The sequence below is a fragment of the Phaethon aethereus genome, assembly GCF_964289735.1.
Source record: "Phaethon aethereus genome assembly, chromosome: 1".
NCBI classification, from domain to species: Eukaryota; Metazoa; Chordata; class Aves; order Phaethontiformes; family Phaethontidae; genus Phaethon; species Phaethon aethereus.
Window position 1 is genome coordinate 46,057,955 of NC_138575.1, and position 13,062 is coordinate 46,071,016.

The 13,062-nt window shown below is 37.2% G+C and overlaps 1 protein-coding gene across 5 annotated transcripts in view; it reads right to left on the bottom strand.

Annotated features, from left to right (window-relative positions):
• The window catches only part of PPFIA2 (PTPRF interacting protein alpha 2), a gene marked incomplete at its 5' end in the record, with an annotated part of 338,907 nt that overhangs the window by 41,672 nt on the left and 284,173 nt on the right, over positions 1 to 13,062 (bottom strand). For all 5 annotated transcript variants that reach the window (XM_082013922.1, XM_082013921.1, XM_082013920.1 and 2 more), the window contains 5 exons: positions 684 to 921; positions 3,690 to 3,910; positions 4,399 to 4,534; positions 8,132 to 8,223; positions 12,800 to 12,862. In XM_082013922.1, the coding sequence (XP_081870048.1) occupies positions 684 to 921; positions 3,690 to 3,910; positions 4,399 to 4,534; positions 8,132 to 8,223; positions 12,800 to 12,862 (750 nt within the window). The remainder of the gene's footprint in view (positions 1 to 683; positions 922 to 3,689; positions 3,911 to 4,398; positions 4,535 to 8,131; positions 8,224 to 12,799; positions 12,863 to 13,062) is intronic.

The following is a 13,062-nucleotide window of genomic DNA, read 5'->3' on the forward strand; positions in this document are numbered from 1 at the left end:
GCTGTGGTGGTGCACTCCTTCCCCCGCCCCCATTACAAAGGCACAGTAATGTTAGAAATGCTTTGCATGATAATTTGATGGTTTGGTATCTATTTATGTGTGCTGCTTGTAATGTGGAAATATATCATTATAATGAATTATTGTAAAAAAAAGCATTTACTCCAAGAGCTTGATATACTGTCATGAAAAATACATACAAAATGCTGCAAGTATGAAAGAGTGTACCAAATATAGAAGTATATCCAAATGATCATATATATGAAGCATTAGGTTTTAATGTCTTCTAGACATTTCCTGGAGGTTTAAACTCAGCAATAGTCCCACAAACTACTGTGTAATAACTGTATCACTTCAGAGCTTTTTCATTAGTAAATATTTTTACATATAAATTGATTACAGTAATTGCAGTGATCAGTTCTGTTACTTACTAATTCTACTGCCTGTGTGCTGAAGGCCCTTAGTCCTGAGATCATTATGCCCCTGGTGAATCATGTACTGCTCAAAACCACAATAACAAAATGCAAAACCACCCAAATGTTGGTATTCTAGGGAATTCGCTATCACTGTGTATGATGAAGAGCTGAATAAAGAATTAGAGAGATGAGCCATTCATACAGTGAAAAGATTAAGTATTTAATACTAGAAATATCACACCTAAAATTGGCATCACGAAAGTTTCTTACCAGCGTCATAACCCCCATTCTGTCCATCTCCCTGGCTGGACTGCGAGGGGTGAGTTTGGGAGTTGAGTGTCCACTGGGAGGAGATGAGCTTGCAAGTGACGATGCCGTCACGGAGCCAGTAATAGATGTACCTTGGTGGACTCTGGCTAGATTTAAGCCTTCCAGACTCACACTGGCCACTCTGTTCTCTATCTCTTCAGCACGCAGTTCTGTCGACTCTTTCTCTTCTTGGATTAACCTTATTAATAAAAGAAGAACGTGATGGTATTTGTCTTCGCATACCCCAAAAGCAAAACTAAAACCTGTTTCCTTTCAAATGAGATTTGAAAGTAAAAGAAAACAAAGATAAATATCATAGAACAACTCTCAAATAATATGGAAAAGGGTATTTTTTAATCACTAGAATCATAAAATTCTTTTTCTTAATTCTTCCATCCTCAAAAACTGTTTGAAGAATCTGCCCAACAACAAGACTTGATGTATGACATTGCTGGAAGATTGGTTCCTTTGCAAAGGAGGCAGTATATGGGAGGGGGTTAACAATCCAGTTTACTGTAGGAAACTAATTCCAGTCTTAAATTGGCTTCATCTGATTTTCTGTTGCTAAAACACAAACACAAATTTAAAGTCAAATGAAATTGGGCCTTTAAGAAGGGAATTGCTAAAATAATCCATATTAATAAAACAAGAGAACATGCAAAACAAATTGTCCATTTCATCCCTACAGATTGATGAAAAAATGACAGTTGTTTCTGAAGCATTGAGTTTTTAGGTGAAATTCATTAAAATAGCTCTCTTGTTAGCAACAAATATAAGCTTCTTAAACATATATATCTCAGTAGGATGAGGCTGGGTTTTGTAGTTTTGTTTTTTAACTGTGGTTGCACCTAGAATGAAAACATGTGTTTAAAATAAAACATTTGTTTATAAATCCTTTGCCCATAAACTGATGTGAGGAGGACTCTTTTTGCAAAGAGGAGGCAAAAGTATGAGGGAGCAAGGTTAAATGAGAGAATACAAAGTTTGGTGAGGCTGAAACTGTGAAACAGGCTTTTCTGAGTGAAATGAAGTAAGTGCAATAAATGAAACCGTAATACATTGAAAATAGAAACCCACAAATTCCTGTGTTGTGATAAATCTTCTTCCGTAACAGCCATTTCAAAATTTCTATAAAATGTCTACAGTTCTTTCTGAAATGAGGCATGACAGAAACTTATAGGCAAATAATATTTTAAAAGGGAATTATAACAACCTTTTATATTTCAGTAATGTAAATTCTGAGTCATCTGGTATAATAAAACAAGTCTAAAGCAAAATACATTTTTGATCTCCTTTGATATATCAAATCATTTGATAAACCCTTACAGTGTTTTTCAAGAAAAAGAAAAAAAACCTAAACCAAGAAAATGTGAAATGCAGTACAGTTTACAAGACTATCCTTGTAGAACCATTTTTTCTGAAACATATAAAAAAAGAATACAAAATTAGTTACCTGGTTCTTTAATAATGGTAATGATGGTAATGAAAGCGTATACTTCAGGATAGTCTTAGTAGTAGGGGAAATAAACTACTCTCAGTGGACCTCCAGTAAAAATGGCTATATACAATGTGCACCCTTGCATCATTTTTGAGATAAACTGTACCTCAGATCTAAGTCGAGATCCTGTGTTAAATAAAACAGTGATCTGATTCAGGGTGGCACAAATAATATCTCACTATGTCACCTGCAGGTACAATCCCTTGTGAAAACCTTTTATTTTATTAATGTAATATTACTTACATAATTCTTACTTATTAAATTGTGCAAATGCTAGTATTTTTTACAACAAATATATTCTTTGCATGTATAGCTTCCTGAATTGGTCACAGTGATGATTTCTTTCTAATAACAGAAAATATGGATAAGGTTCTCTCTTTTACACACACTGTTTTAAGGAGATTTAGCCTCCTAACAACAAAATTTCTCTCTGACACTCTGTCTTGACAGGTGTAGTAAGAGGTTTGAGAAAATAGCAATTTAATCCTATCTGAATGAAGAAATTCTGGAAGTAGTGAAAATGCAAAGCTGTAGATCTATAACAAAAAAGCCTCTTCTGAACAGAAGAGTTATTCAAATTCAATATATTCCAGTAGAGTTCTCCCTTTAAAGTTACCTTGCTCAGAGAAAGACCGAGATCCGGCAAAACGTAATCTGGTTTTGATTACATTTCTAACTACAGTCTTTCTGTCTATAGTATTACATTTAGTAACACCTCCTCCATCTCCTTCTAGAGAAACAGTCACTCATGAGAGGATATTTTTCATACACCAAGTTTTTTTCAAGTTAGCCTTCCTGAAAAACTTGTAGGAATGCTTTAAGTCTAAAATATGGTTTCATTTATAAAAATAATTTAATTAAAATATGTCATTGGATTCTCTGTCACTCCATTAAATTTGCACAAAAATTCATATATATTTGATTCATCACCTATTTCTAAGCACTATAATCCAACCTGCAGCATGAAAAAATCACATTCTATGCCCCCATAGAAAATCAAAATGATGTCTTGGAAAATGTGGCTTATATTAGATATAACATAGGAATCATTACCAGAAGAAAGCATGATGGGCACTGAAATAAAATATTTCTGACAGGAGGTCATCACTGAGTAAGTGGAGCCATGCAGAACAGTGAAAAAGACCTTGAAAAGAGGTCTATGAATAGTGATCTGTCAAATCTGCCATGTGTTAGCCTTCTCTAATGTTTTTCTTTTCAACTGGCCAGCAGTTCTTCACTTGGAACATTTTTTGAAAGAACTTTCTATAGTTAGAAAATGAAGATGCCGTTGTTCTCTTCACACAATCAATACTCTTCCTATGAAAAGCAGACACATTATCAATCCTTTAAATGTACAAATGGTCTCCTAATTGTTATGAATGGTACCTGAACTCATGCACTAAAGGAAGCTTGAATCGTTGTAATTGTTGTAATCATTAAGTGCATCACAGCTGGTTCAGGCTACGCACCTGATTTCTTTATTGATTGCATCTAGCTGCTCCTGAAGCATCATGGCCAGAGTCTGGGCATCGGAATGGCCGCTTGGTGACAGAAGGTCCATGGAGCTGAAGAGTGTTTCTCTGTCATCATCATCAATGTCGGACATTTCAGTGTCGCTTTCAAACGGATGACTGCTCAAAACGCCAATCTGCTGTGTCCTATTCCACTCGTGATCTCCAAGTGATTTTACCTGAGCAGGAATTAGGATGTATATGGCTTATTCCACGGAAAACAACTGCAAAGTTGAACTTATATAAAATGGGAAAGGAAAGCAACTAGCATTTAAGAATACTTATTCAATGACTAATTCTCCATTAATACTTGCAATATTATCACAGATGATGTAAAGTATTTTCACATAATTTCTAATGGTGTGTAAAATTACTATCAGGAAAACTTACACAAAAAGATACCCAGAAAAGACAGCTAGTCAAGTATGCTTGAACTTTGATTGCACTTCAACCTTTTCTGCCTTCATTTTAGTACAACAGTACTCTTGTCTGAGCATGTATAGAAAAAAACCCCTGCTATTTGGGTTGGGTTTTCTTGTTTGGTGGGTTGGGTTTTTTTTGTTTTCTTTTGGTTTTTTTTTTCCTGGAAAAAACACAAACTGTAAGCTTAACAGCTTGAAATAGATTGTTTCATCAGGCAATATATGAAAAGAAATGGGGGATTAACCTTCGGTTCATCTCTGCGAACTCCCATCCGTCCTCTTCTAGGTCGCCTTATCACTTTAGTTGACCGATAGTCAGACTGGCTTTCAACCAGGGAGCCCACAGAGTACCTCAGCTCTGCTGATGTGTCAAGGTGAGGCCTATAAAAAGAACCACATAAGGAGACTGAGAGAGTAATAATAATAACAACAATCCAATGACCTTCACTCTAGGAACACAGTTTTCTTTTTTTAAACCAAAAAATTATTACGTATCACATTATAAATTACAAAAACACATCACAAAATATAATTTAAAAGTGAAAACTTGAAATTATGTTACAAGAAAATTAAGGAAGAAAACAAACAAATAAAACCTTTGATTTTTCAAAATGGAGGACTTGCACAGTAAAACTTATTGTCCAAGACTTTATCATGAAAAAACAAGCAGATTTCAGGATAATTAAGAGAACTGGCTGCTGAATGTACTATCCTGTATATTTTCCTTCCATTACTCTCCTGAATAAATATGCCTGAAGTTACTGTAAGCACATTACATGTTCATGAGTGAGGATATCTATAACACTTTCCTACTGTAAGTCTATGCTCCACATTATGAAAATATTAGTGAACTGCTCTGCAATATATAACATTGGTTATGAATGATACATCTGTATTTGATGATGCTTTTGAGAGTTTTAACCCCCAATTTTTCCTGTAGTCTTGGGACACTGTGGTGAGGCACATACATGATGACTTCAGTATACATTTTCTTGGCTGCAGACCATGGTCCCTGGCCTTTCTGTCCTTGGTGAAGCAGCAGCAGAAGTTCCCTGCACGGTGCAACAGAGCATCCTGCCTTAGGGGCTGTGTAGCTGAGTCAGAAGAGCAAAGGCTCCGTGCACCATTTGAGCATTCAACCACAGCCGTGGAGACCTGAACAATTTCTAGTTCTTAACACATAAGCAATCTCCGCATAGAAATATATGAATAGCATGATTATAGTAGAAAAATGAAATGTAGCAAATACTATCCTAATAAGAAAACTAAGTATTTGTTTGTAGAGACTCCTAAAATATGCTTGACATTTCACTATCTTTAAGAGCATAAAATGAGAGTTTAATGTTGTACTTACTTTTTTTTTCCCCTAAACTTGGCAAAAATGATTGCAGTCACCTACAGACAACTCATAGGGTTCACAGCAATGTTAATAATCAGTTTTGGGAAACAAAATAGGAATAAGTTTTGTCCTTAAACACTTCTCTCACTTTTAAAAGAATGCTGCTCAAGAAAATAATGGCTTTAATCCTAGACATGGAAAAGTTAAACAAGAGAATGTCTGCTTTGCCAAATGAAGGAAATAATTCAGAAATCCACATATATCTATGCTGAAAAGTGCAGGCTGTAAGCATGACTGTTTTCCTGGGCTCTAGTTCTGTGTCTGTTTCTAATCACAGAGATTCACTTTTCCTTGAGAAGAACTTAATTTGAATTAAAACACACTCATACTTGGCAGACTGAAACATTGGTCTCAAATTTCAAACATCACTTTAATAAAATAAAAGTGAAAGATAAAATATTATAATTGTGGTGCCTGTTTATTGATAAATGTGAAATGCAAAAAGATCATGGAAAAACATGAAAGCCTCTACTACAAGGTGCTTTGACAGAATGGTATGAAGAAACATAATTACTGTCTGGTATTACAAGTGCTATGACAAATCTAAAATTATAACGGAAGGATTTCAAGTGCTAATACAATTTCTTTTATAAAAAATAAATACCGTAAGAAAACAAATTAAAAAAAGAGGTACTGGAATTCCTGAAATATATGTGCCATAGCAATCAAATCAGATACATTAAAATGTCACAGATACTGAATAATGTTTTAGAACTTAGGTTCTGGGTAAAGCATACATCAGAGCTCATGCTGTTGTCATGAATCTCCTTTTCTGAACAACCATCAGTTTATCTTCTCTTAAGCCTCCTGTCATGCCTGGTAGGAATTTCCATAATTTTAGAAAAATTACAGTTTTAACTTTTAAAAAATTCTCTAAAACTCACTGTTGTCATTATATTAATAAAAACACTTGACAACAGTCGGGCTACAAAAGTACTAAGCCTTCCATCTATAGCACCAGACAAATAATCTTTTGGGATTTTTGTGTGTTTAGTTTGTCTAGATGTCTCTCATCTGTTATATAGGAAACCCTTTAGGGCAGTGGCTGGTTTTTGTTTTCTGTGTACAGTATTTGCTGTAATAGAACTTTGTTCTGATAGCTGATAATACTTTGCACTTGTGCAGCAAGTTGTCAGGAAAAAAGACAAGCTCCAGTCTCTGGCAGCAGATATTTATCTGCTGACCTGCTTCATTATTCTGCTGAAAGAACAAACTCCTGCAAATACAGAACTGAATATGGGCTGAGAACAATACGTATTTAATGCTGATAGCTCCCTTATTCTTGAGAGGGCTGGTAGCTTCGCAAGGTGATGTCATGGAAAGGGAAGTATACTCTTTTAGGGGAACCTGCTGAATTCCCAAGATATTTAGACAGCTTATCAAGTTCAAAAAGCCCTTTGACAAGAGCTAATCAGACTCCGATTTACAGAGCACAAGCTAGTGATACTCATCTACCCAGCAAGAAACGCTGCTGTTCTCCAAGCGTGGCTGCTCCAAAAACATCTCCGCTGTTTGTTGCAGCAGTTCAATAGTCTGTGTCCTCACAAGCATTCTCAGAAAGTATTGAGTGTGCCTGTAGTCACACTTACACTCCCAAAGGAACAAAAATTCAAACAGTTACAAGCATTACATTCTGAATTTAATTGATTTACACTTCTCCATGTATAGAAAAATATTATTATTCCAAGAGATCCAAGAGATAGTAAAGGGTTGAGGGGGGAACCATGTCCAGGTACTGAGCAAATTGTCTGAGGAAACAATGGGCAGACAATACCTGATGGAAGCAAAAAAAAAAAATATCCATGAATAACTTTAGAGGATTACAGTGCTCTGTATTTAGTCTTGGTCCATGAGCTTTGGTTGGCAGGTTTTATAAGTTAACATGTTGCTTGTCATGGAAACAGGACATGGCACACAATTACCAATAAAGTAACAATTTTACTTTGAGGGATACTTTCAGGCAAGAAGGATTTTCTAGAATTATAAATTAATTTCAGCTGTTAGTAGCTATTTTTATCTGTCTCACTAATGTTCCCATATTGCTTTTCCACCAAAAAAAAGGTATAATCTTTAATGTCCTGCTACAGTATTTTCAGATCTCTCTGAATAGTGACTTGATTGTTAGCTGAAGATCTGTAGTCTTATGCTACACACTAAGCAAAGCTGAGTTATTTCTTGCTAATGAAAAAGTAATTGTTAGATATAATTGGTAGAAAAATAAATATGACAATATGCTGATCAACTTCAGCATTAAAGACAATGGTTTCAACTTTATTTTTAAGGTCTTCTGGGGAAAAAAAAAGGATGTATGGATATACTTTTGAAAACATTCCATAATTTAAAAGACTTTCCTTAATCTCAGTAATATTTCAGTGTTTACTCACTGCTATAAGGCCTCATTTACCTATGAAAAATGTGAAAAGCAACAGTAATAATCATTGCACAGATTTTACATTTTTAAAGAAATACATTACTATTTTTATGTGTGGTCTGAACACATCCCTGTTGTAAAGGCTTGACACTTATATTTATGTTCTATTTCAACTCAAAGTGAGGAAACTTTTGTTGTTAAATATTACCTTGACAAGGTGGGTTCGATTAAAGAACCAGCCCTCAATTTCATTTGATCCAGTTCAGATCTCAGTTTCTCAATTTCTTCAGCAAGTCTTTCCTGGAAGTCAGAATAATAAGATACACTTGTGATACAAAATACATTTACTTTATGAGATACTGCTCGTGTAAAGCTAAACAAGTAAGATAAGATACTCTGAATGTAGCACCGACTATAATAAGAAAAGGCAGTGAACTCATTCAAGTCTCATTATTGATAATAAGACATACGCATCAAGGATGTTGTATAGCACTCTACTGTTTTTCCACTAACTGGAAGTGATGGCAGGGCAGGTTTGTCCTTGAAACTTTTTTTTTTCTTCTTACACAGCTAGGGTAAGGAAAAGAAGAACCAGCACTGATTAGTGCACTAACTGCACTCTCTGTGCCAGGCATAGTTCTGTGGGCGAAACACCCTTTGCCCTTTAGAGACCAAGGTATCTATCTTACTGATAGATACACAGACTTAGGCACAACGACATTTTAGGTGACTTGTTGAACTGTAGCTTTACAGCTTGCTCTTAGGAGTTGATGAGACTCTGGTATGAGGTGTGCTAGTGAAAAATGACAGTGTGCCACAAAAATTGAATTTTTGGAACAAACTGACAAAAAGGATATTGACAGCAACCGCTAGGGCAGACAGCACTGTTGCCAATTGTACAAAAAATTATCATCTACTAATAAAATGAGAAAATTTTAAAAGAAATCAAGAGAGAACATGGAATACAGATGTAACACTGCGGTTCCTAGAGTTTAAAATGTTCAGGATTCCAAAATGCTAGGAAGGAAAAGGACCTGCACTTAAGTAATATCACATTCAGTAATTCTTATCACATTATTTTTACACTATTTGTTTGTTGAATAGAATTACTGAGGTGAATTGGTGGTCACTCTACTTGTATCATTTCCTAGTTATTTAGAGTTTATTAATATCTGCTGTTATGTCTGTCTATCTGAAATTGCTTCATCAGCTTCTTCATCAAAGGGGACCAAATAAACCCTTCAAAGTGGGCATTTAGAAGCTCTGGAGTCAGATGTATGTGTCTGTGTGTGAAGACAACTCATCTCCAATTGCACAGAGTGATAGTGGAGGTGTTCTATTTATTTCAATTACCACCTTTAGGCAAGAATCAGTAAACATAACAAATAAAAACATCTTTGCAAAAATGCTTGCAATACAAATGTAGATTTTTATACCAGATTTTTCATCTTTGTTAGGAGTTGATATGTACATTCAAGCCAGAAAAAAGACTGAAAAATAATTAGCTGCTGTATTAGCAGGGACAGGTATCCTGGGAAGAGTACAGGGACGCTGCCCAGCTGTTTAGGCATGGGGTCAGGAGGGCCAAGGCGTGGCTGGAGTTGAAGTTGGCAAGGGGTGCAAAGAATAAGAAGGGCTTCTACAGGTGTGTCAGCCAGAAAAGGAAGGTCAAAGAAAGTGTACCCCCTCTGATGAGCAAGACTGGCAGACTGGTAACAACAAATGAAGAGAAGGCTGAGGTACTCAACGACTTCTTTGCCTCAGTCTTCACTGGCAGTCTCTCTTCCCACACTCCTTGAGTGGATGGACTGCAAGATGGGGACTGGAGGAGCAAAGTCCACCCCGCTGTACGAGAAGATCAGGTTTAAGACCACCTGAGGAACCTGAACATGCACAAGTCTATGGGCCCTGACAAGATGCATCCCAGAGACCTGAGGGAATTGGCTGATGTAGTTGCCAAGCCACTCTCCAGGATGCTTGAAAAGTCCTGGCAGTCAGGTGAAGTCCCCAGTGACTGGAAAAAGGGAAACATTGCACCCATTTTTAAAAAGGGTAGCAAGGAGGACCCTGGGAACTACCGACCTGTCAGCCTCACCTCTGTGCCTGCTAAGATCATGGAGCAGATCCTCCTAGAAGCTATGCTAAGGCATACAGAGGACAGGGAGGTGACTTGAGACAGCCAGCCAGCATGGCTTCACTGAGGGCAAGTCCTGCCTGACCAACATAGTGGCCTTCTATGATGGAGTGACTACATCAGTAGACAAGGGAAGAGCTATAGATGTCATCTATCTGGACTTCTGTAAGGCCTTTGACATGGTCCCCCACAACATCCTTCTCTCTAAATTCGAGAGAGATGGATTTGATGTTCTGTGGAAGAGGAATTGGTCACAAGATGGTCGCATCCAGAGGGTAGTGGTCAACGGCTCAATGTCCAGATGGAGATTGGTGATGAGTGGTGTCCCTCAGGGGTCTGTATTGGGACCAGTACTCTTTAATATCTTCATCAATGACATAGACGCTGAGATTGAGTGTACCCTCAGCAAGTTTGCAGACAACAAACTGAGTGGTTGCAGCAGACACGCCTGAGGGATGGGGTGCTATTCAGAGGGACCTGGACAAGCTCAAGGAATGGGCCCATATGAACGTCATGAGGTTCAACAAGGCCAAGTGCAGGGTCCTGCACCTGGGTTGGGGCAACCCCCAGTATCAATACAGGCTGGGGGATGAAGGGATTTGGAGCAGCCCTGCCAAGAGGGACTTGGGGGTACTGGTGGACAAAAAGCTGGACATGAGCCAGCAAAGTGCGCTCACAGACCAGAAGGTCAACCATATCCTGGGATACGTCAAAAGAAGCATTACCAGTGGGTCAAAGGAGCTGATTCTGCCCCTCTTACTCTGCTCTGGTGAGACCCCATCTGCAGTACTGTGTTGGGATCACCCTGCAAGGGCTCAACCTTAAGGAGAAGGAGCTGTGGCATTGAGAAGCTGGTAAACAGCTGGATATCTGCATGGCTCGGCCTTGAGGAGAAGGAGCTGTGGTAATCAACTAAGAAGAAGCAAAGGAGTGCAGGAACACCTGCAAGCAGCGAATCCTGACTGTGTGAGAGGCGCATGGACAGCACGTGATATTTTGTACATAGCCAATTGCAATAATGTGTGTAACAAGCTGTAACCAATCATGAGTGTGTGTGCAGTGACTAAACAAAAATTATGATATATATTGGAGTCAGACAAGACAATAAAGGGCTTTGGAATATAACTCTCATAGAGTTGTGAAGTCCATCCTTCTCCCGCAGTACTGCATCCAGCTCTGGAGTCCTCAGCACAGGAAAGACATGGACCTGTTGGAGTGGGTCCAGAGGAGGCCACAAAAATGATAGGAGGGATGGAACACCTCTCCTGTGAGGACAGGCTGAGAGAGTTGGGGTTGTTCAGCCTGGAGAAGAGAAGGCTCCAGGGATGCCTTATTGCAGCCTTTCAGTACTTAACGGGGGCGTATAAGAAAGGTGGGGACAGACATTTTAGCAGGGCCTGTTGCGATAGGACAAGGGGTAATGGTTTTAAACTAAAAGAGGGCAGATTCAGACTAGATCTAAGGTATAAATATTTCCCAGTGAGGGCGGTGAAACACTGGCACAGGTTGCCCAGAGAGGTGGTAGATGCCCCATTCCTGGAAACATTCCAGGCCAGGTTGGACGGGGCTCTGAGCAACCTGATCTAGTTGAAGATGTCCCAGCTCACTGCAGGGGGGTTGGAATAGATGACCTTCAAAGGTCCCTTCCAACCTAAAGATTCTATGATTCTATGATTCACTTCCACTCTAATGCTATTAAAACAATAAAGTTATGTTGGAGATAAAAGTGGAAAAATACCTTATTTACACAGACAAAATTGGTATCCATAATTCAGGTTTAGATTCTCTGGTAGCAAAATGGTAGAAACTTTTGTTTCAATTGACACAGCTTTAGAAATGTCCTTTTTGTTATCTAAGTTGATGGTGAAGTATGATCCTGATTTTAAAACAACTGAATCACCTTATAACTGTGGTAGTACAGTATAGCACAGAAATTTTATTTATTTAAAATGCACTACAAGCTCCTTTTTGTGACTTTAATCTTGCTGCCTTTCTATAAAGTTAACTGAAAGTAGTTGAATGTAACAATTTATTTGAACAGATATTTCTTTTGTTATTTTCCTCAAAGTTCTTGATTTTGGATATCATATGATACAATTATATTAGTATTGAATGGAACTATGTTTTTTAAATTCTATAAAACCACTTTTAAATGGATTTGATAGATTTCAAAAACACTTCTGTGAATCTGAATGCACATACATTTGTCTACTGCAGTCAAAGCAAGCATAACTTCAAATCAAAATCCTAACATTTGGGATTGGAAGAAATATTTATAATTAATTCGACTCACTAAGCAGTATTACAAGTTAACTTGCAATGAACTAAGGACGGACACTTTCAGATTTATTTAGCATAATGCCACTGTTAAGAAGAATTGCATCAAATCTAGCAATTACATTCTTCACTATGAAAGTGTAACGAGTTATGCATAGATCTCCATTAAACAAGACTTTTTTTAGAATTGAAACTGATAGAACAAAAATTCCATAGCCAGTGAAATCAATATGAATTTTAATATTGATTTCCTGAGGCTAGGATCTCAACCATGAACTTAGCTCAGAACAACTGTTAGAGACCCTCAAAGGCTAGTTAAGGCACCTGGGTGATTAAAGGAATTATCATTGATACCAGGAAGATTTTACATGCTAGTTAGATAATTAATGTACCATATACATATTTCCAAATAATAAATATGTAACTTTTGATAAAAACAGATAAAATCACAGTATTTTATAGTACCTTGTCATGTAAAGACTCTTCCAGATTTTTCCTGAAACTTTCAGATTCTTGAATCAAAACATTCTAGCAATAAAAAGATGGGGAAAAAAGCAAACAAGAAATAAATTAGAGATATGTTAAATATCAGATATCACCATATATATGTATCCTTTCTGTACAAGTTAGTAAAGTTCATACCCACTGGACTTTAAAATTAAAATCCTTTAATGCTTCAGTTTGATATATATTACATTTTAAACATTGGAAATAATCCAAACATGTAG